General features: G+C 43.1%; 1 protein-coding gene across 1 annotated transcript in view; it reads right to left on the bottom strand.

Moving 5' to 3' along the window:
* Positions 1-22,131, bottom strand: part of sbno1 (strawberry notch homolog 1 (Drosophila)) — a 132,165-nt gene that overhangs the window by 4,944 nt on the left and 105,090 nt on the right. The window contains exons 21-29 of the mRNA XM_059994549.1: positions 19,740-19,852; positions 16,913-16,984; positions 16,558-16,657; positions 10,900-10,974; positions 9,891-10,037; positions 9,718-9,812; positions 8,698-8,790; positions 1,392-1,529; positions 760-836 (exon numbers count right to left, since the gene is read on the bottom strand). Coding sequence (XP_059850532.1) covers positions 760-836; positions 1,392-1,529; positions 8,698-8,790; positions 9,718-9,812; positions 9,891-10,037; positions 10,900-10,974; positions 16,558-16,657; positions 16,913-16,984; positions 19,740-19,852 — 910 coding nt within the window. The remainder of the gene's footprint in view (positions 1-759; positions 837-1,391; positions 1,530-8,697; positions 8,791-9,717; positions 9,813-9,890; positions 10,038-10,899; positions 10,975-16,557; positions 16,658-16,912; positions 16,985-19,739; positions 19,853-22,131) is intronic.

Below are 22,131 nucleotides of genomic sequence, written 5' to 3'. Positions count from 1 at the left end.
AAACAATCTGCAAGAGTCCACATCATCCATTGTAGAGAGCCTATAAAAGGAATTCACCACACCCTTGGACATTTTCATGTTTTATTGTTTTACAACACTGAATCACCGTGACTTTAATTTGGCTTTTTTGACACTGATCAACAGAAAAACTCTTTTGAGGGTGAAAACAGATCCCTACAAAGTGATCTAAATCAATTACAAAAACACAAAATAATTGATTGCTTAAGTATTCACCCCTTTTAAGACAGTAATGGACGTACTTTTGGCAGCAATTACAGATGTAGTCTATGTGGATAGGACTCTATCAGCTGTGGGGAGAGCGCGGGGGGGGGAAGAGAGCTGGGGGTAGTGGGGGGGGGGGAGAAAGAGAATTCTCTTGAAAGTTGAGAGGAGCAGACAGAACTCAGTGGAGAATGCACAATGGAGTATGCCAGCATTATTGATGTTTGGTTTGAATAGTTGAGCTGGAAGCTGAGTGAGGATGTATGGTTCAGCATATCAGAAGCAACACAAGTTGACAATGTCACTGTGAGTATTGATATAGACTCGGCTTCTGGCCTTGTAATGCAAATCTGAAAGGGGAAATTCAACAAGGAATTACAGACAGAAATTAAGCACTTATACCTTTAACACCTGCAACAGGAGGAAGGCTGAAGTGGGACCACTGGATGCAACGAGAGACGAAACACATCAAGGCAACTTGAAGCATCTAGCATGCAACAGTACAAATATCGAAGCAGTTTTAATGGCCGTACTAACCAATATGCATGAGTACACGTGTCTGCGGAGGATTTGTGTTGTTCTACCCAGTGCGCCTCTGCTTCCCCAGAGGATACCTGTGATGGGGTCACAAGAGGTTATAGTTTAAACCATTTCAATCGGCCGTTAGTATCGTAATGGAGGTACTGACAAACAGTCTACATCAATTAAGGCAAGAACACAGTTCATCAACACCAGCCCCTTTACATGTTTCTCACAGCACAGGAGGCCTCATCAGTAGGGACAACAGCATGTGCTGAAGGGCCTGTGCTTTGTTCTAGGAGACTATGCTGTTCTCAGAACATCCCAGCAGTCCTTTCCCCAATTCCAGAGAAACCTCTCCTTCATGGTCAATTATTTATCCCCCTTCCCCCCCCATTCTCCTGCCACCCACCCCAGGGGCAATTCCCAATGAACCTCCAAGCACAGCCTTGGCAAACAGGCTGGTCGGCCCTCCACGTCCACACTAACCAGTGGCCAGGTGGGGGACCAACAGACAGAATGAACCAGTGCCCCTGCAACAATGAGGCTCCAGCTGTGCTGCCCATGGAAACGACGTCATTCAGAAGCAACCTCAATACCACTGAGCAGATCTACACATTGCCAAGTCTGGTTGGTAAAAGTTCTTTCACCTTTTTGTATTTCTTTTTTAGGTCAATGTAGTTCTCCAGTTTGAGCTGTTTGCCAGTGTTTGGTCTGAACATCATGAATAGTCTTTTCTTACTGTTAATTTCCTTGACAAGGATTGCTGTCTTCTTGTTATTTCTTATCTAGAACAAAAAGGCATAATTAAATTTGTTATTTAAAATATTGGTCCCTTTCATTTCACTGCAAGCATACACAACTAAAGCAAAACACACAGAAAGCTGGAGGGGCTCAGGTCAGGCAGCATCTACGCAAATGAATAAACAGTCGACGTTCCGGGCCAAGGTCCTTCAGCAGGACTGCAGATTTTCTCCTGCTTGTTGTTTTTCCAGAAATATCAGGATTATGGAGGGAAAATTCAATATGTGATCTTCGCTGAGCACAAACACAGATACCCACAAGCACAATCACTTATAAAAACTTGTAGAAAATTCTATAAGCACCACTTTCCAGAAATGCCAAACAGGGCAAACATTCCAAAAGCAGTGGTGAAGAAGAGCCTTGGCCCAAAATGTTGGCCGTTTATTAATTTCCATAGATGCTATTCGATCTACTGAATTCCTCCAGTGATTTGTGTGTGTTGCTCTGGATTTCCAGCTTCTGCAAACTTCCCCATGTTTATGAAATCAGATCATTTTTGCAGGATGAACCGCTGTGGGTAGAATGGGACAGCAAGCAACAGTTGCATTATAACAAAACACTGCTATTCACTGTTGGTGGACAGGGCAGAGTAACCGTTCTACAGTAAAACTGTACTCCATCACAGGAGGATTGGACGCAGAGGTGATGTGTTCAAATCTGGCCTGTGGTGACTGAAGCACCAGGGTAAATCTAATTCACGTTTGTATCCTTCGAAGAATCAAGCTTCAAGAACACAGAGGAATGAATAGTGGGGTCATTCAGTTTTCTGGATGCAAAGTTTACTAACTAGTCTGATGTACAGGACTGGACTTTCACACAATTTGTGAATTGCCCAGATTGCACCAGGAATAAACAGTTCCAAAACTATCCAAAACTCTATTTTTGTTAATGGCTGCAGTATCAACACCATGCCAGGCTTCAATTCCAGCATATCTCATTCTTCTCTCCCTTGTCCTATTCCCACACTTCTCCAAAATAAACAGGTATTGAAGAAAACCCAGCCCAATTGTCACAGCACATAACCTGTTGCGCCAGAGGTCCCAACACACTAGACCACTGCTACACTACGATAAGGAATGCTCATTGTTCCTTCCTGAGACCACATTTGGGCAAATCAGACCATTTGGCTGTACTCCTACCTGCACACAGACACAGCCTAAACAGCCAGGCTCCAGAGATCAAGACCAACTAAGAGGTGGTTGTGGGAGGCAGAGGGACTGTTACAGGATTGCCTCGAGTCAGTGGACTGGGCCGTGTTAAAGAACTCATCTGAGGACCTGAATGACTACACCAGGGTGTTAACAGACTTTATTAAAATAGCCGTGGATGATAAAAGTTTGCCGACAACACCACTGTTGTGGGCTGTATCAAAGCGGGTGATGATGAATCAACATAAAGAGGGAGACTGAGATCTGGCTGAGTAGTGTAATAACAACAACCTCTCACTCAAGACCAAGGAACTGGTTATAGACTCCAGGAGAGGGATACCTGAGGTTCATAAACCAGTAATCATCAGAGGTAACTTTAAATTTCTGGGTGTTACCACCTCAGAGGACCTGTCCTGGGCCCATTGTATAAATATTGAGAAGAAAGCATGACAGTGCCTCTACTTCCTCGGGAGTCTGTGGAGATTTGGCATGTCATCAAAAACCTTAGCAAGCTTCCATAGATGTGTGGTGGAAAGCATGCTGAATGGCAGCATTATGGCGTGGTATGGGAACACCAATGCTTATGAGCGGAAAATCCTACACAAGATTGTGGACCCAGCACATCTGAGCATATCTACATGAAATGCTGCCGTAGAAAAGCAGCATCCAAAGGTCCTCACCACCCGGGCCATGCTCTTTTCTCACTGCTGCCATCAGGAAGGACTCAGGACTCAACACAACCAGGTTCAAGAACAGTTACAACCTCTCAACCATCAGGCTCTTGAACAAAAAGGGGATAATTACACTCATTCTACTTTTGGTGTTCCCACATCTGATGGTCTCACTTTAAGGACTCCTTATTTTGTTATTTCATGCTTGTTGTTTATTACTATTTATCTATATTTGCTTTTTCAAAGTTTGTTGTTCATTGATCCTGTTTACAATTACTGTTCTATAAATTTGTTGAGTATGCCTGCAGAAAAAGATTCTCAGGGTTGTATGTGTGACGTGTATGTACTCTGATAATAAATTTTATTTTGAACTTTATATCCTCTAGGAATGTCAGTCATGCACGGATCTGTGAAAGAGCACAAAATCCCCTCAAAACTCACAGTAGCAACGAGCTGCACCGTTTTGTGCTGGGTGTTTATAAACATTTTTAATGCCAGTAATGTTGTCTGACCCTGAAGCATGTTGGGGATGTGAAGGAAATTTATTGTTTCTAAATTGAGCTACAACTTTTTCATCATTTCAACAAATGAAGGATTTGGTAATGGAAAATTCATCATAAATGGGTCTCCATTTCTCTTTATTCTAACCCCAGGCATTCCAATTCATGTGAACCTGCACTGAAATGGTCACTGCAGTTACAATATTGTGTAAAAGTCTAAGGCACATATATAGCTAGGGTGCCTAAGACTTTTGCCTAGTACTGTACATGGCGAGGGTAAAGTGCCGCGGGACAGGTGGCAGAGAAGAGGTACCAAGGATGCAGACACACCCAGCCCTGAGACACCAGGCAATGTCATTTGATTCCAAATAATTAGTTTATTGACACCCACACACAAAGACTTTTGAACTACTGTATGTTCTAAATAGTAATTCAATAGCTTCTGCAGTGGAATGTTATAACCTTGCATTTAAAGTTGGGCTCCACGGTGAAGATCTGACCTTGTGTTGTGGGTGTAGCTCTCCAAGGGGACAGAACGTTACACAAGGGGAAACTGTGCTACAGTCTGCAATTGGAAATATCTGCCCAGCAGTCAGTCCCAACTAAAGCAGAAACTGTCACCCTGCCCAAAGTTCAGCTGTGTCATTTTTGATCCTACAAAGCCTATTATTCCTTAACAGTAAGACGAGAGGAGCAGAATTAGGCCATTTGGCCCACTGAGTCTACTCTGCCATTCCTTCATGGCTGAATTATTATCCTTTTCGATCCCATTCTCCTGTTTTCTCCCTGTAACCTTTGATGCCCTGACTGATCAAAACCCTATCAACCTTTGCTTTAAATAAACCCAGTTACTTGGCCTTCACTGCTGCCCGCGGCAATGAATTCCACAGATTCACCACTCCACTAAAGAAATTATTCCTCATCTCTATTCTGAAGGAACTTTATTGTATTCTGAGGCTGAGTCATTAAGTCCAAGACCCCCCCCCCCCCAATTATAGGAAACATCCTCTCCACGCCCACCCTATCTCAGCCTTTCAATATTTGGTATGGGGCCAATATTTCATCCTCATTTCTAATTGCTGAGGGGGTGGAGTTTTAAAACTCTGCAGTCTATGAGGTAATAGTTTTTCAGTGTCTCTGCAGGAATGACGGTACATTTGCAAGTCGGTGTGATGTGATATTTGGGAGGTAACTTGCAGCTGACACTCTCCCCCCACCTGTCGCCTTTGCCTTTATGAACTGGAAATCCAGGATATGAGAGGAGCTGCTAAATCTTGGGCAAGTGGTGGCCGGACATTGTGTAAAGGAAAAGGAACATGGTGTGGATACAGGGCGTCTGAAATTAAAATGGAACATGGATGTACGTAAGGAAAGAGAGAAACTGTTTCAGGTTAATGACAAGTTGTGATTACTGACCAGAAACAGAGCTTCACACTGTCCGTACTGTAGTGTACATTATGTTCCCAGGGCAACACACAGATTGCAGCAACTGCAGTGAAGAGACTGACTGTGTAAGACAGATTTGGAACAGCACTGACACAGAGTATGACATGGTTTGCTTTCAAGTACAGATTGGAATCACAATTACACAGCTAAATGGAGGGCAATCCATTATATGACAGACCCGTGCCTGACAGAAAATGTGATGGAGCAAATGTCAGGAGATGGATCACTTACCAGAGGGTACACAGCCCCTGACAGTCACATATACATGTCAGATTTCTCAGCTTTATAATAAAGTTCAGGCAAGATCAGATCCGATGTACTGAGTATTGTGGACACAGAACAGTACAGCACAGGAACAGGGCCTTCAGTCCAAAATGCTTTGCTGAACCAATTAGTTATCAAATGGCCAACTAGCCTCTCCTATCCATATCCCTCCATCCTCCTCACATTCATGCAGCCATCTAAACTTCTCTTAAAAGTCTCTACAACACACATGCGAGATTTAACTGTCTCTGCCTCTATGACCACCCCAATATTCCAGGCACCCGCCACTCTCTGTGTAAAAGACTTGCCTCTCACATCCCCTTTAAAATTACCCCTTCTCACCTGACCTCAGGCCCACTGGTACTTTTGTCTCAGTACGTAAGGAAGAAAATACTGAGACAGGAGCAGGAGCAGTGAACGTTCACAGGGTTGATTCCTGGGATGGAGTGGCCAATGAGAGAGTGTGAGCAGCTTTGACTCATTGAAGTAGAAAAAGATGAGAGGTGATCATATTGACCATACATTATACTGATTGACGGTGTAGATACAGGGAATTTTTAATGGGCGTATGTAGAAACATGGGGCGCAGTTTGAGAAAAGGAGTTACTCAAGAAGGGTAGGAAATTCTTCACTCAAATGTTTTGTGGCTCTACCCAGAGAAACTCTGCCAATGATGGCCCCAAGCCCAACTGCGAAAGGGGGAGGTTGGACATGGGGCTAGCAACTCCATTGCATAAAAAAGTGATACAGAGACACCAACAGAAGCTCCAAAGACCTCATCCCTGGGAGAGGAAGTATACACCAAGAAGATGGGCTACACCTGGGGACAACATGAAAGACTGACGCAGGACAGAGGACTCTGGTGAACTACTGTCAGAGACCTATGCCCCTGAAGGGGTGATGGGTTTCAGTAAATACCCATGTCTTTTATGTCTTTATTATTACTGCCACTGGCAATGATGGTGGGGACTTGTTGATGACCACAAGTTTGAACAGATACGGTTCTTCACCACTCATATTAGTGACTGATCACACCCTTTGACCAATGGACTTTGATTGGTAATTCTGTTTAGATCTATGGTCTTGATATTGGCACCATGGTAACGTAGCAGTTATTGTGATGCTCTGACAGCTCGGGGACAGAGTTTGGAGTTCAATTCCGATGTTATCTGTACGCTCTCCTCGTGAAATGTGTGGGTTTTCTCTGGGTCCTTTCACAGTCCAAAGACAGACCATTGGCCCCTGATTAGGCTAGTGTTTAATAAGTGGGCTGCTGGGTGACATAGCTCAAAGGGCTGGAAGGCCCTGTTTTGTGCTGTATCGCTAAATAAAACAAAATACTTTGATAATATAATACTCCTAATATGAAAAGCTAAATTCTTAAAATTCATTCAACCTGCAAAAAATATTCTACTGTTGAGATCACACATCTCAATGACATCACACAAATCAGTATAATGTGGCTTCAACTTGAAATTTAACAGCTCTTGAATGACTGGCTCTTCTCCAGCTAGAATCAGATTCAGGTTTATTATCATTAACATGTTGTGAAATCTTGTTTTGTGGCAGTAGTACAGTTTGTACTAGCAGATTAGTACAAAACAAAAAATTACTATAAATTAGAAAATAAACTGTGTTCCAAAATTGTACTTTTACTAACACAATGTGTTTTTAACTGACGTGTTTTTCACTATGTGGTGTTTGTCTCCGCCTACTGGTGGAAAAGAGGGAAAGTGGCTAGCATTTTTTAATTGGCTAAGTGCTATGTTGTGGTGCAACTTTTAATTGGTCCCTTATCTCAGGGATTTGTTTTACCTGAAATACAAATGTGCCAGCCTTTGCAAAGGCACCTTCTTAGCTTTCTTTGTTTCTCAGCAACTCCCTCAGTTTCATATGCTCCGTATCTGTTCCTTTGTTTAAACTTTGAAATAAACGAAAGTGAAGCAACAAGCTTTCGCTCATTCTTGGACCTGAGGATCAAAGATCTGACTGGGCAAAAGATGAATAATGAGATTTCTATGTGTTGTTGCTTCTCATCCAATGATGGTGCTGGAAACCACTATTTTTTTAAATAGATTTTATAAGATGAATTAATACAAGACTAAAGTTGTAGGTTAATTATTTTTACTTCCTAACAAACTTACGTACTTTTCAGCACCAATTTCTGGCAGAAAACTGTATAGCAGCTAAACTAATGTTTCATCACCTATCTCATTTTCCAAAGTATGAGGACATTTCCCACATGGTACAACTGAATAACCTGAGGAGTTTTCCTCATCTTAACTAAGGAATTTTCAGAGGCGCCAGCTTTTTGTCTTCACGTTCTTTGCTGTTTATTTACCTCAGCATCGTTTCTTAGCTCTTTATTTAGTTTGCTTAGTACTTGTATGTTTGTTTGTACTCTAAAATAAACAATCATTAGAATTAAAAATGCTCATCATTCCTGACTCCTGGAAGAACCCCAAGGAACAGAAAATAAACAGAGATCCAACAATGGTGGCCAGTGCTGGTCAAACTAAGCATGGAGCTTACCTGCAGAGTGACTCTGAAATGCACTATTATTTAAGGTCAGGTGATGATTGTGGGCACATCTCTACCAAGGAAGGTGTAAAACACTCCTTCCTTCTGCTAGCCTGCAAGTCACCCTTGGGCAAGATGTAGCACCTGTTTAGCCCCCAACACTCTCCTGATCAGGGTCATGTAAAGCCATGGGAGCAGGTCATTTGAGCAGCTGGTGCACATCACAACCTGGTTATGGGACCACTGATGTCAGGCAGATAATCTCTGAAGAGTATTGACAATGGCTGGGGTCACCTGCCTTGTAAAGACACTGCTCAGAAGGGGTAATTTACATACTTTCATGACAGGCAGAGGAAACAGGGAGTTGCTTTAGTGCAGGGGTTCCCAATCTGGGGCCCACGGACCCCTCAGTTAATGGTAGGGGCCCATGGCATAAAAAAGGTTGGGAACCTCTGCTTGGGGGGAAGAGAGATGGGCAGTACATGATTTAGTTCAACTGAATCAGTCTCGTTTAAGGGTTAACTCTTCTAATGTAGAACCAGAATCTAATGAACAACATATTTCTTGGAACAAATTACTGCAGTGTGCACTTCTATTACATACCTGCATCGATAGATAGAACCCATCATCTGATCCTGTTTGTTCTGCCCAAATCTTCATAGCTTCTTCCCAGGACATACCTCGCTCAACACTTATCTACAAAAGATAAATATTTTAGACCATAAGACATAGGAGCAGAATTAGGCCACTTGGCCTATTGAATCTTCTCCGCCATTCCATTTTGGCTGATTTATTATCCCTCTCAGCCCCATTCTCTTGACCTCATAACCTTTGACACCCTGATTAATCAAGGACCTATCAACCCAAATATGTCCAATGATGTGGCCCACAAAACTGTCCATGGCAATGAATTCCATAGATTCCTCCTCAACGCTGTCTAAACAGAAGTCCCTCTAAGGCTGCACCCTCTGGTCCCACTATGGGAAATATCCTCCCCATGTCCACTCTATCTAGCCCTTTCAAAATTCAATAGGCTTTTATGAGATACCCCACCTCCCACTATTCTTCTAAACTTCAGCAAGTACAGGCCCAGAACCATCAAACACCACTCATATGTTAACCCTTTCATTCCGGGATCATTCTCGTGAACCTCCACTGGACCTTCTCCAAAGCCAGCATAACTTTTCTTAAGGGGCTCAAACATCCCATAGAGCAAAACTGTGGTAAATCAAAGCTTTACAAAGCTCTTTTAGATATTTGAAACATCACCATTCTCTTAAAAGATGCTTTTGATAACCGTGTGCCCCATTTACAACTCATTCCTGCTTGGGAATCAGAAACTCTCTCCCTTTGGAGAAATCAGTAAATTGCAGAGCTTTTATGAACTGGTAGATCTCAGAATGAATTCATGTTCAATGGTGATTCTAGAATAAGCAGGAGTGAGTTACAAATGGTCTTTGGTTCCAAAGCTGGAAGGTCCCACCTCCTAATGATTGTCTGGTAATTCCCTCTGGCAGCGTGCACCAAAACAGGCTTCAAGAGCCTTCAAGTTGTACCTCGGGTCAGGGAAAACAACCAACAATACAACATACAAACCACTTCACCAAATGGCCAACCACTTACAGTATACAGTTCGACATGTCCTGATACTGAATATCCCGGAGTAAGGAACTTTTTAACTTCGAGTTTCTTCACCTTCTCATCCCCAGAACCCAGATCTGTCCAAAAACAGATGCAAGTCAGTAGGTGTGAAATACTACACTAGCAATTAGAATAATATAAGATCAAGGACTTACCTAGAATTCCCATATCATATCTTCCATTCCTTTTAGCATTTTGAATGACAGCATTTAAAGTGTCTGAGAAGTACTGGAACAGAGCATTCTGTTGGTGAACCTCCATACCAAGGATTCGATTCAGGAATTTGCCGATATTGTTGTAATCTGAAATGGATAATCACATCAGCCAAGGGGAATATGGACGGCAAAAACAAGTAATGAGCAACATAAACAAAATTCAATTCAAGTTTTTTCATTTAATTATATATGAATACTCATGAACATCACTGCAGGGTCAAAGTGCAAACCAGAGAACCAACGGTCACATACAGCACAAAACACATACCAAGCACGAATAGTATCACAATCACACAATAAGAGTTGCAAAAGTTGTGCCATCAATCCACAGTTGACCACATTAGAGCCTGTCTCCTGTCGAGCGAACACTGGAGGGCAGCACTGAATCCAGCTGGACACCACGCCGCACTGTCACTACCCCATCTCCCCAAGGTGACAGTACAGCTTGAGGCCCAATTCTCACACATACAAGGCAACAAGCACATATAGAATTGCAAACATGAGGAAATCTGCAGGTCCTGGAAATTCAAGCAACACACACAAAATGCTGGTGGAACGCAGCGGGCCAGGCAGCATCTATAGGAAAACGAAGGGTCTCGACCCAAAACGTCGACTGTACTCCTTCCTATAGATACTGCCTGGCCTGCTGCGTTCCACCAGTATTTTGTGTAAGCACATACAGAATATCAGTAAAATACAATGACGCAGAATATACATGTATATAGTCTAGACACCCCCCCATACATTGAAATAATTGAAAATGCTGGAGGAACTCAGCAAGTCAGGCTGCACCTATGGAAGTGGATGAACAGGGATGAACAGTTGATGCTTCAGGCTGAGACCCTTCATCAGGACTGAAAAGCAAGGGGGAAGATGCCAGAAGAAGATGAGGGGGTAGGGTGAAGCCAGATGAATGGCTAATGAGTTTGATTCCTAATCCAAATCTTACCTTTATCAAGCGAGAGGAGTCCTGAACGGTCTTCCATGTTTATTAAACCCACACCAATTAACCCCTGTCGAACATCTAGAGAATAAAAGAATAGGCACGTTAAATGGAATGAATGCATCAGAGATGTAAACAAAATGTAAGCACCCTCTGGTAAAGCTGTCTCATAATACAAGTGAGTAAAGCCAATTTCTGAACAACAAGAAATCATACACCACGTTGTAATGTGTTCAAGCCTAAAAATAAAGCAAAGTTATTTTTACAGTCAGGGCTAAAGTTAAATTAATCAAGCAGGAAATGTGTGAATTAACACAAGTAGAGAGGCTAACTACTGAAATACTTGAATGTATTTGCGCCTTTAGACCTTCCACATTGGGCAAGATGACCAATAAATAACTCTGGTTCCAAGCAATATAGTTAATGAACGATCAGCACTGTCTCAAGGACACCGAAAAGGGAGAACAGCAGGTGGTGAGTACAGGGTACAGGAGCGGTGACCAGGTCTAGCAGAACACAGCGAGGCAAAACTGAACAAACTCAGCGAGTTCAGGAGCAGCGGTTGACACCTAACCAACGCCCAGGATCTGACAGAATCCAGGATTGAAGGCAGTGGTTGCAAGAGCACAACAGAAACATATGCAGCCAGTGTTGAAAAATCACAATTCATGTTGGACAGGATTCACTCTAAGTATTTTCAAAAAATAATTTTCTCCAAATCTAGGGTAACTTCACTAAGTGAACCAGAGCAAAAACAAAAATAAAGTTAAGGGAACCTTAACAAGGTTAACAAATAAGAGCATTAGAAGCAAGCTGAGAAGTACATTTGTGGAAAAACACTGAACAACAATCTTTTTCCGAAAAAATGTTGCTTCCTCAGATTTGTTTTTGTTTATGTTTGGTATGCGATAGACCGCCTGAAGCTCAACACAAATGAAATTTCAGACTTCTTGTATCATGTAGGATTTTGGAGGAACAACCTAATTTCTATTGAATATAATGCACCTAATTGCAAAACGGTGCTGATGCTTTGCAACAGTTCAACCAAGCTAAAAATGTTTCATTGATTTTCATTTGTACTCAGTGTCTGAGGCTTCTCACTTAAATGTCCAACAATAAACAGCAGCACTGATGCCCTGATACCATTTCTCCATGACCACAATGTCTTGGTGAAACCTTTCACCACACTCGTTACTGACAGCACCAAGATCTGCAGGGAAGAAGTCGAAATGGCAAATGCAGAAAATGAATCTTTAGTGACTTGTTGCACTTCATGGTTTTGAACATTTGAAGCACGTCGTCAACCAGCTGCATGTAATTTGGTGCTCTAAGTTACCAAGAAAATTTTCAACAATATCCTTGAATACCTTCCATGCAATTTTCTCCGGTCCCACAAGAAGTTCTTCGAATTGCCCGTCATTGATAACCTGTTTGATTTGTGGACCAACAAAAATGTCTTCCTAATCTTGGCATAAGTTATTTTGGAAAACACCAGTCTCAGGTATCAAAATTCTTCATAGAAATTCATAGCCTTTCTAAAGCCTGTTCTGCCATACAGCATCTGCCCTGCCTAATCATGCCTGGACAAGATAGAGAACTTTTCAGTTTACATTGTGGGCAACATTTTAATTGATTTGAATTATGAATTGAAATAACATATATAATTATTAAAAAATGGTGTGTGATAGGAAATTTCATGGGTGATTTTCATGATCAGCAGCCCAAAATCCGTAAGATACACTCAAAATCTCACGGGGTGGTCTAATAGGATGGGCATAAATGGATCTTTGTCAGTTTGACAAGATGTAACAAACTGTGCTCATTGGATCACTAAGTTTGGTGCTGATACAAGCAAAAATACAAAATTAAGCCATGGTGAACATGCAAGGAGCCATATAAGGCCCATAGCTCGGTTAAGAGCATGGCTAGGCACAACTCAGATGCCATCTATTAACTCGCTAATGACACCGCTGTAACTGGGAGATTCTCTGATGGAGGCATACAAGAGTGACAGAGATCAGCTGGTTGAGTGGTGTTGCAATAACAACCTCACACTTAACATCAGAAAGAACAAGGAATTGATTGTGGACTTCAGGAAGGAGAAGTCAGGAGGTCACACAGCAGATCTCTCTGAGTGGTCAGTGGTGGAAAGGGTGAGTAGTTGCAAGTTCCTGGGTGTCAGTATCTCTGAAGATCTAGTATCCTAAGCCCAATATATTGAAGTAATTATGCAAAGGCACACAGCAGCTATTTTTCATCAGGAATGTGAGGACATTTTGCATGTTACCAAAGTCTCCAGCAAATTTGTACAGATGTGCCCTGGAGAACATTTTGACTGGATGCATCACCATCTAGTATGGTGGGAGGGGGCAATGGAAAGAACTTGAAAAAGCTGCAGCGGTCTGTCAACTCAGTTAGCTCCATTGTAGACACAAGCCTTCCCACTATCAAGGCTATCATCAAAAGCCAATGCCTCCAGAAGGTGGCATCCATAATGAAGGATCTTCACCATCTAGAACATACACTCTCTTCATTACTACCGCCCAAGAGACTGAAGACACACATTCAACGTTTCAGGGACAGTTTCTTCCCTTCACCATGAGATTTCTGTAGAAGAGGGAAGCAGAAGGAGGAAAAAGTACCAGAGTTGGAGAAATCAATGTTCATACCATTAGGTTGGAAGCTAACTAGGTATAATATAAGGTGCTGCTCCTCTACCCTGAGGGTGGCCTCATCTTGGCACGAGGCAGCCATGGACCAATATGTCGGAATGGGAATGGAGATTGGAATGAAAATGATTGGCTACTGGGAAATCCCACACTCCTCAACAAGACAGTACATTTCAGACAGAAGTAATTGTTATTTGAACCAGTTATTACAGTGAAATGAAATCTAGCAATACATTTTGAGTTCATTCATGCAAACATAAATTAGTTCATTGTAGATACGGTACTGGAAATCTTGCTTTGCTTTAAGTTGTGCTTTTTCCAAAGACAGGCAGGGTCTGAATATGCTTCATCATTGCATGGATTCCTTCAGTTCTCCCAGAGAAGCTCATGTGCTCAAATTCCTTGTGTGAAGTGTGACACCCCCACAACTTTCCAATTCAGACTTAAAGAGTGTCATAAATAGCAAAACATCATCATCATCGTTACGTTCCATGTCGTATGATGTAGGCGATTATGGTCTTTTACTACTTCTGTCGAAAAATTTGCCAAGAACGACCATCCACCATCTGCTCCCAAGGCTTCACATGACCCTGATGTTTTTATTTAGCGGGTGGGGGGAAGCTAAGCAGATGCTACATCTTGCTCAATCAAGGGTGACCTGCAGGCTCGTGCAGGGAAGGAGCGCCTTGCATCTCTCCTTTGGCAGAGACTGTTAGAAACCATTTAAAAAAAAACTTATTGTAAATTTTGTACTTTTTAACAAACTCGTATTTTTTCCCCACACACACTGGCAGAAAGCAGTTTAGCAGCTAAACTAACGGTTTACAGTTCTACACTGCAGTCATTGAGTCTGTCCTGTGCACCTCCATCACTGTGTGGTTTGGAGCCACCACCAAGCAGGATAGAACCAGACTACAGCACACAGTGAGGACTGCCGAGCGCATCATTGGAGCCTCCCTGTCCTCTATTGTGGACCTGTACTCTTCCAGGTGGAAGAAGAGGGCGGGGAACATCATAAAGGACTCCTTCCATCCTGCGCACGGACTGTTTGAACTGCTTCTGTCTGGTAGACGCTTCAGATCCCTCCAGACTAAGACTAATAGGCACTGGAGAAGTTTTTTCCCTACTGCGGTCACTTTGCTGAACAGTTAACTGCCGGTTAACTGTCGGCTAACTATTACTTGGATTGCACTACCTGTATGTATAATCTATATTTTCATTTATATTTATTATTATTATTGTTATGAGCAGAGAGACAGCATCTGCCGGAAGTAAATTCCTTGTATGTGCACAGGTACTTGGCGATTAAAGTCTGATTCTGATTCTGATTCTTCATTGGCTAAATATTAGCACTTCACCCACATGATGTTGTTTTAATTATGTAGCCTATCAACTAATTTATCTCTAAGGAATTTCTCTTATCTACAAAAGTGATAGATTTTTCAGAAGTGCCATCTTTAGCATCAGTTCCCCTCTTAGCATCGTTTCTCAGCTCTTTGGCAACACGAGTGAATCTGCAGATGCTTGAAATAAATAAAAACACAAAATGCTGGCAGAACTCAGCAGGCCAGACAGCATCTATGGGAGGAGGTAGTGACAACGTTTCGGGCCAAAACCCTTCATCAGGAGTGAAGTAACATGGGATAGTCGAGGGGGGATAAGAAGTGTGGGGAGGGATGAAGTAGAGAGCTGGGAAGTGGTAGGCTGAAGGGAAATGTGCTAGGGGGAAGGTGGAGAATTATGGGAAATAAAAGAGAAAGAAAGGTAGGGCTGGGGGGAGATTATAGTGAGGGGGGAAAAGAGAGAGAAAGAGAACCAGACTAAAATTATAGATAGGGAGGGGGGTAAGGGTGGGGGGCAGGGGTATTAACGGAGGTCTGTGAGTTGGATGTTCATGCTGGGAGGTAGGAGGCTACCTAGGCAAGAGATAAGGTATTGCTCCATCGACCTGCGGGTGCCCTCATCTTGACAGTAGAGGAGGCCATGGACAGACATGTCGGAGTGGGAGTGGTCTGTGGAATTGAAGTGTGTGGCCACAGGGAGATCCCGCCTCTGCTGGAGGACTGAGCACCGGTGTTTGGCGAAACGGTCTCCCAGTTTGTGGCGGGTCTCCCCAATGTATAAATGGCCACATCAGGAGCACCAGATACAGTATATCACCCCAGTTGACTCGCAGGTGAAGTGGTGCCTCACCTGAAAGGACTGTCTGGGACCTGGGATGGTGGTGAGGGAAGAAGTGTGGGGGCAGGTGTTGCACTTCTTCCATTTGCAGGGATGAGTGCCTGGAGGGAGGTCGGTGGGGAGGGATGGGATGAATGGACAAGGGAGTCGCGTAGGAAGCGATCCCTGCAGAAAGCCAAGAGTGGGGGTGAGGGGAAGATGTGGTTGGTGGTGGGATCATGTAGGAGGTGGCAGAAGTTACAGAGGATTATACGTTGGATCTGTAGGCTGGTAGGGTGTTAGGTGAGGACCAGGGGGACTCTATCCCTGGTGGGCTGGCGGGGGGATGGGGTGAGGACAGAGGTGCGTGAAATACGGGAGATGCGTCTGAGAGCAGAGTTGATAGTGGACAAAGGGAAGCCCCTTTCTTTAAAAAAGGAAGGCATCTCCTTTGTCCTAGAATGAAAGGCCTCATCCTGAGAGCAGATGTGGCGGAGGCGGAGGAATTGAGAGAAAGGGATAGCATTTTTGCAGGAGATAGGCTGGGAGGAGGAATAGTCTAGGTAGCTGTGAGAGTCTCAGCTCTTTACTCAGTTTACTCCCAGAAGAATTCAAGGATCAGAAAATAAACAGAGATCCAACAAGACACATCTCCATCTGATCACCCTGAGCAGACCAGAGGCATAAAAAAATTAATTTGCTGTAATTGCTGCACTTGGACTGTGCAGAAAATATCTTAAATCAAGAAAATAGCATAATTTTAAATTAGAACATTATAAATTACATTGTTACTGACCCAAACTGATCAAAAACTAAACAGGAATCTGGACTGTACCTTTGAAGAAATCCCCAGTGTATTCTTTGGGTGATGGCACCAGTGGACTGTCTAGATTTACAATGGATTTCATTACAATTTCCAGGGCGTTCCGGCCATACTGTAAAAATGTCAAACAGCCCAGTGTCACATTACAGTTTAAATAGATACTGTAGATTACATAGATACAGTAAATTGATACCATCTCAGTATTACAGCATCCTGTTTCTTTGATGCATTTAGGTTACTGTGACAATTCGTGTTATTTCTTGTATTTCAATTGTGAGGCAGGCAGCAACTTAGATAAAACTGACTAAATATAAAATAACGAACTCTACAATCCCACTACTTTTCAGCCGGATAACTGCAACATTACCTTGTTATCGAAGTTAAACCTGCTCAAATCCCTGGTTTCTGTGGCACGTCGGTCACCGTGTGTAAGAGCACCCTGTTCAGAAAGTAAAACAAAAATCAATGACAGAAAATGAAAAACCAAAAATAAAACCACAGGTGCAGGAAATCACCAAGAGAAACAGAAAATGCTTGAAACATTCACTGGGTAAAGTTAAAAGTAAACTTATTATTATAAATGTCACCATATACTACCCTGAGATTCATTTACATCAAGAATAATCTGGAGGGACCGCAGGACGTGCATGTATGGTGAAGGCAGGCTGTTTGGAGATGCAGGAAAACCTACATGTCATTAACATCAGAGACAAGGTGCAGTCCCTTCTCTTCCCACAGCTTATGTTGACATAGGTGCGCAGACGTATTTTCACAGAAGCCACTTTATGCAGTTTATCAGGGTTAATGGTCACTTCAAGAACTTGCATAACTTTTATTGATTTATTGAAATACAGCGTGGAACAGGGCCTTTGAGCCACCACCCAGCAATCCCGATTTAATCTTAACCTAATCACGGGACAATCTACAATGATCAATTGACCCACCTACCGGTACATCTTTAGGCTGTGGGAGGAAACCAAGCACCTGAAGGAGACCCACGCAGTCACAGGGAGAATGGACTTTTCCTGTAGCGGTGGGAATTGAACCCAAGTTACCTGTACTGTAAAGCGTTGTGCTAATCACTACACTACTGTGCCGCTAGTAGAGCTTGGGGTGGCAGCTTAGTGAGTGCAATGTGTACAGCACCAGAGATCAGGGTACAATTCTCCTCACTGTCTGTAAGGAGTTTGTACATTCTCCCTACAACCATGTAGGTTTCCTCCAGGTGCTCTGGTTTCCTCCCACATTCGAGAGACGTATGGGTTCGGGCTGTAAATTGTGGGCTTGCTAGGTTGGCACTGGAAGAATGATGACACTTGCAAGCTGCCCCCAGTACATCCTCAGAGTGTTGTTGATGCAAATGACAAATTCCACTGTATGTTTTAATATTATGATGTTCATTCACTCATCATGTGCCATGTTGTATGACGTGTGTGATCACAGTCTCAGGATCTTGGCAAATTTTCTCTACAGAAGTGGTTTACCATTGCTTTCTTCTGGGCCATGTGACCCTAGCCCAGGCATGGGCAAACTACGGCCCGCGGGCCATATGCGGCCCGTTAAGCTTTTTAATCCGGCCCGCGGAACTTGATGAAATTATATTAATAAACCTTGTTAACTTTTTTTCCCCCGCAATTCTGGTGTTTTCCCCAATAGATGACGCAATCTATATACATTTCTGGCGACCCATTTCCTGGCACATCCGAACCGGCTCACAATTAGCCAGTGTTCCGGCTAAGGGAGATAGCCTGTGGGGATTTGCGAGCACAGAGCTTTGGAGCCTCTGCGCCATGGGTGGCAGGTTGAGGGAGGCTTAAAAGTGAGGCTGGGGATTTCGAATAAAGTTTTTTTCTTCGACTGCAGTTACCGACTCTGTGTCGTAATTTTAGTGCTGCATGTAGCACACCGCTACACATTGACCTTTGTTGAGGTGCAGCGTATTACTCCACATTTGCGCTTTACTCTTTGTTCGGCTCAACCTATTTGTGTGAACAGGCGTTCAGCGTCATGAACATCAACAAAGCCAGCCACAGATCCAAGTTAACTGACCAACACCTCAGATCCATCCTGAGAATCGCCACAACAAAACTAAATCCAGACTTTGATGCGCTGGCTAAAAAGGGAGACCAACAACACTGTTCCCACTGATATTAAAAATAAGTTTCTTCATTGTGTTATGTAAAAAATGCATTTGAAAATATTTTTCTCAATAAGCCTTTCATGTTACATGTCATTTCTGTTAAGTGATGGACATGAGTAGTGCGCAGGTGCACGTACATTCTCAAAATAAAAAATGCGCTCCAGATCAAATAACGTGCTCCGCATACTGGCGCGCTGTCACTGTTCTGTCTTTGTGCTGGTCGTTGTTGAGTTTTGGCACAGGGGACAATTGAATAAGGAGCAGGACAAGTAGACCTGCATCTCCTACCGTTTTTGAAATAAAGACATTCAGGAGGAGAGTGATGATGATAATATCTTGAAGGATAACAGAATTTTCAGTGCTTTAAGAGTCATTTCAATAAATAGCTAAATACCATGGGACTTCAAAGACAGATATTTTGTTGTAATGCATTTGTTCATTTTCAATTGAAATTAAAGCAAATGTTTTCTACTTATCCCATGATATTTTATTTTCTCTTATGAGGTGTATTACCAAAACACTCCATCCATCTGCTCATGGTCCGGCCCCCCTGTCAAATTTTAGAACCCTTTGTGGCCCACAAGTCAAAAAAGTTTGCCCACCCCTGCCCTAGCCATTATCAATACTTTTCAGAGATTTTCTGTCTGGTGTCAGTGGTCGCATAACCAGGACTTGGTTGATATGCCCCAGCTGCTCATACGACCATCCACCACCTGCTCCCATGGCCTGATTGGGGGTGGGGTGCGGGGACTAAGCTGGTGCCATGCCTCACCCAAGGGTGACATGCAGGATAGCAGAGGGAAAGAGTGCCATACACCTCCTGATGTATTTCCACCCCACCACCCAATTTTGATGCACAAGTGACAAATAAAGCTCTTAACAGAAAATAAAAAGGTACACCACATGTCCTTCTACTCAGTCAGTGAGTCATTCTGAGGAACAAAGACAAGCAATCTAAACCTGAATCAGGTTTGGCAACATTTTTGTTCTCTCCTCATGGTTGGTCTCGGTGAGGAACAGGAAACACACTCCTGTTTGAAAGTCAGGAACTTACCAAACTTTCAAGTCTTTTTGCAACAATTGAAGCAAATCTCTGTTCACCTGCCAACTCCGATATTAGAAAAACATACTCAGGTGAGGTCACTTGGTTTGATCGATGTGTTCGCCCTGTGGATAAATTAATAAACACAGTTTCAGTAAAAACAGCAACCACAATTACACAAGACCAATTAATCTTAAAAAATCTTTCCTTTAATGGATGTTCGAATTAAATTTATTATCAAAGTACATATGATACCATATACAACTCTGAGATTCAATTTCTTGTGGGCAATCACAGTAAATACAGAGAAACACAATGAAAGACTATCTAACAGGATAGACAAACAGCCATTGTGCAAAAGACAACAACTTGTGCAAACACAAAAATAAACTTAAATATAAATAAATAAGCAATAAATATTGAGAACATGAGATGACAAGTCATTGAAAGTGAGTCCATAGACTGTGAAAAGGGAGGAGCAAGTGGTTCAAGAGCCTGATGGTTGAGAGGTAATAACTGTTCCTGAACCTGCTGGTGAAGGTCCTGAGGCTCCTGTACCTTCTTCCTGAAGGCAGCAGTGAGAAGAGAGTATGGCTTGGATGGTGGGGGACCTTGATGGATGTCTTGTGTCCTGATCCCCATAAACATCACAAATCAATTACAATTGAATATTAGACTATAATTCATAGGAGCAGAATTAGGCCATTTGTCTGCTCCCAGCCCTAACACATGACCCCATACTCCAATGTACCCTAAACCCCTCCATTCCTAAAAGAGAGAACAAACTGTGCCTAATCTTTGCTGTCCCACTAAACAGGCCAATCCAAAGTACCCCACCTAAAGCCCCAGGACATACCAATGACAGGTCATGACAGAGAACGCATAATCATGGTACCCAACGAGAGCTATTGTTCACAGAGCTAAGCTGCGGGGTCCAATAATATACCAGGTCTGGTTTTGAAAGACCGTGCAGCCCAGCTGATGGAAGTGCAGATGGATGTATTCAACATCTCTCTGGAGCAATCCATTGTCCCCTTGGTTTTCAAGATGGTAACCATACCAGTGCCAAAGAAGGCGACAGTAACCTTTTGCCTGCTGGCATTAACATCAACCATTATGAAATGCTTTAAGCTGCTGGTCACGGAGCACATTAAAGCCTTTTTCCCAGCTACACTGGACCCTTTCCAGTACACATCGCTCAAATCAATCCACTGATGATGCAAAAGCCTCTGCTCTCCACCCTGTCCTGTCCCACCTGGAAAATGGGGTCTCATATGCCAGACTGCTGTTTATAGACTTCAGTTCAATGTTACCCCAGAAGCTGGAGGGGAAACTCTCCTTACTGGGTCTCCACACCCCTCTCTGCAATTGTATACTGGACTTCTTAACAATAAGGCCACAGTCAGTCCATGTGGGCAGCAACATTTCGAGCACTGGTGCTCTCCAAGACTGTATGCTCAACCTGCTGCCGCCACTCTGCTGATGCATGACCGTGTCGCAGGATCCTGCTCAAACCGTGTCATCAAATTTGCAGAAGATGTAACAAGAACGATGATGAGACGTATAGAGAGGAAGTGCAGCAGCTGTGGATTGGTGTGAGAAGAACAACCTGAGGCTGAATGTGGAGAAGACAAAGGAAATCACTGTGGACAAACCAACTCCCTCTGTGAAGACCTGGCTCCTCCAGAGAGTTAAGTGCACCAAGTTTCTGGGAGTTCACATCATGGATGACCTCACCTGGTCCCTTAATATCACCTCCCTGAACAAGAAGGCACAGCAGAATATTGAGGCAAGCAAAGCTCCCACCCCCATCTTAACTGTGTTTTACAGGAGCACCACTGACAGCGTCCTGAAGAGTTGCATCTCCATCTGGTATGGGAGCAGTCGAGCATGGACCACAAGTCCTACAACTGAGAGGATCATAGGGATCATTTATCAGGAGCAAGGCCCTTAGTATTATTAAGGATCCCACCCATGCATCTAGCCTCCTCTTTAACTTTCTATCATCAGGCAGGAGACTCCGATGCACAACAACAGGGACGATCAGATTGAGAAAGTTCCTTCCCCCAGGCCATCAGGCTTCTGAACTTCCTGCTACATAATATTCGAAGTATCACTGGCTAATACATTCAGTACCTTATAATATTTAATATTAAAACATAGAACAAAGAAATCTACAGCATATTACAGGCCTTTCGGCCCACATTGTTGTGCTGACCATGTAACCTACTATAGAAACTGCCTAGAATTACCCTTCCTCATAGCCCTCTACTTTTCTAAACTCTATGAGTCTCTTAAAAGACCCTATCGTATCCACTTCTACCACTGTCACCAACAGTGTACTCCACATACCCACCACTCTGTGTGAAAATCTTACCCCTGACATCCTCTCAGTACCTATTTT

Source organism: Hypanus sabinus, chromosome 18 (assembly GCF_030144855.1).
Source record: "Hypanus sabinus isolate sHypSab1 chromosome 18, sHypSab1.hap1, whole genome shotgun sequence".
In the NCBI taxonomy this organism is placed as follows: Eukaryota; Metazoa; Chordata; class Chondrichthyes; order Myliobatiformes; family Dasyatidae; genus Hypanus; species Hypanus sabinus.
The sequence above is the reverse complement of the archived record's forward strand: the minus strand, read 5'-3'. Positions and strand labels throughout refer to the sequence as shown.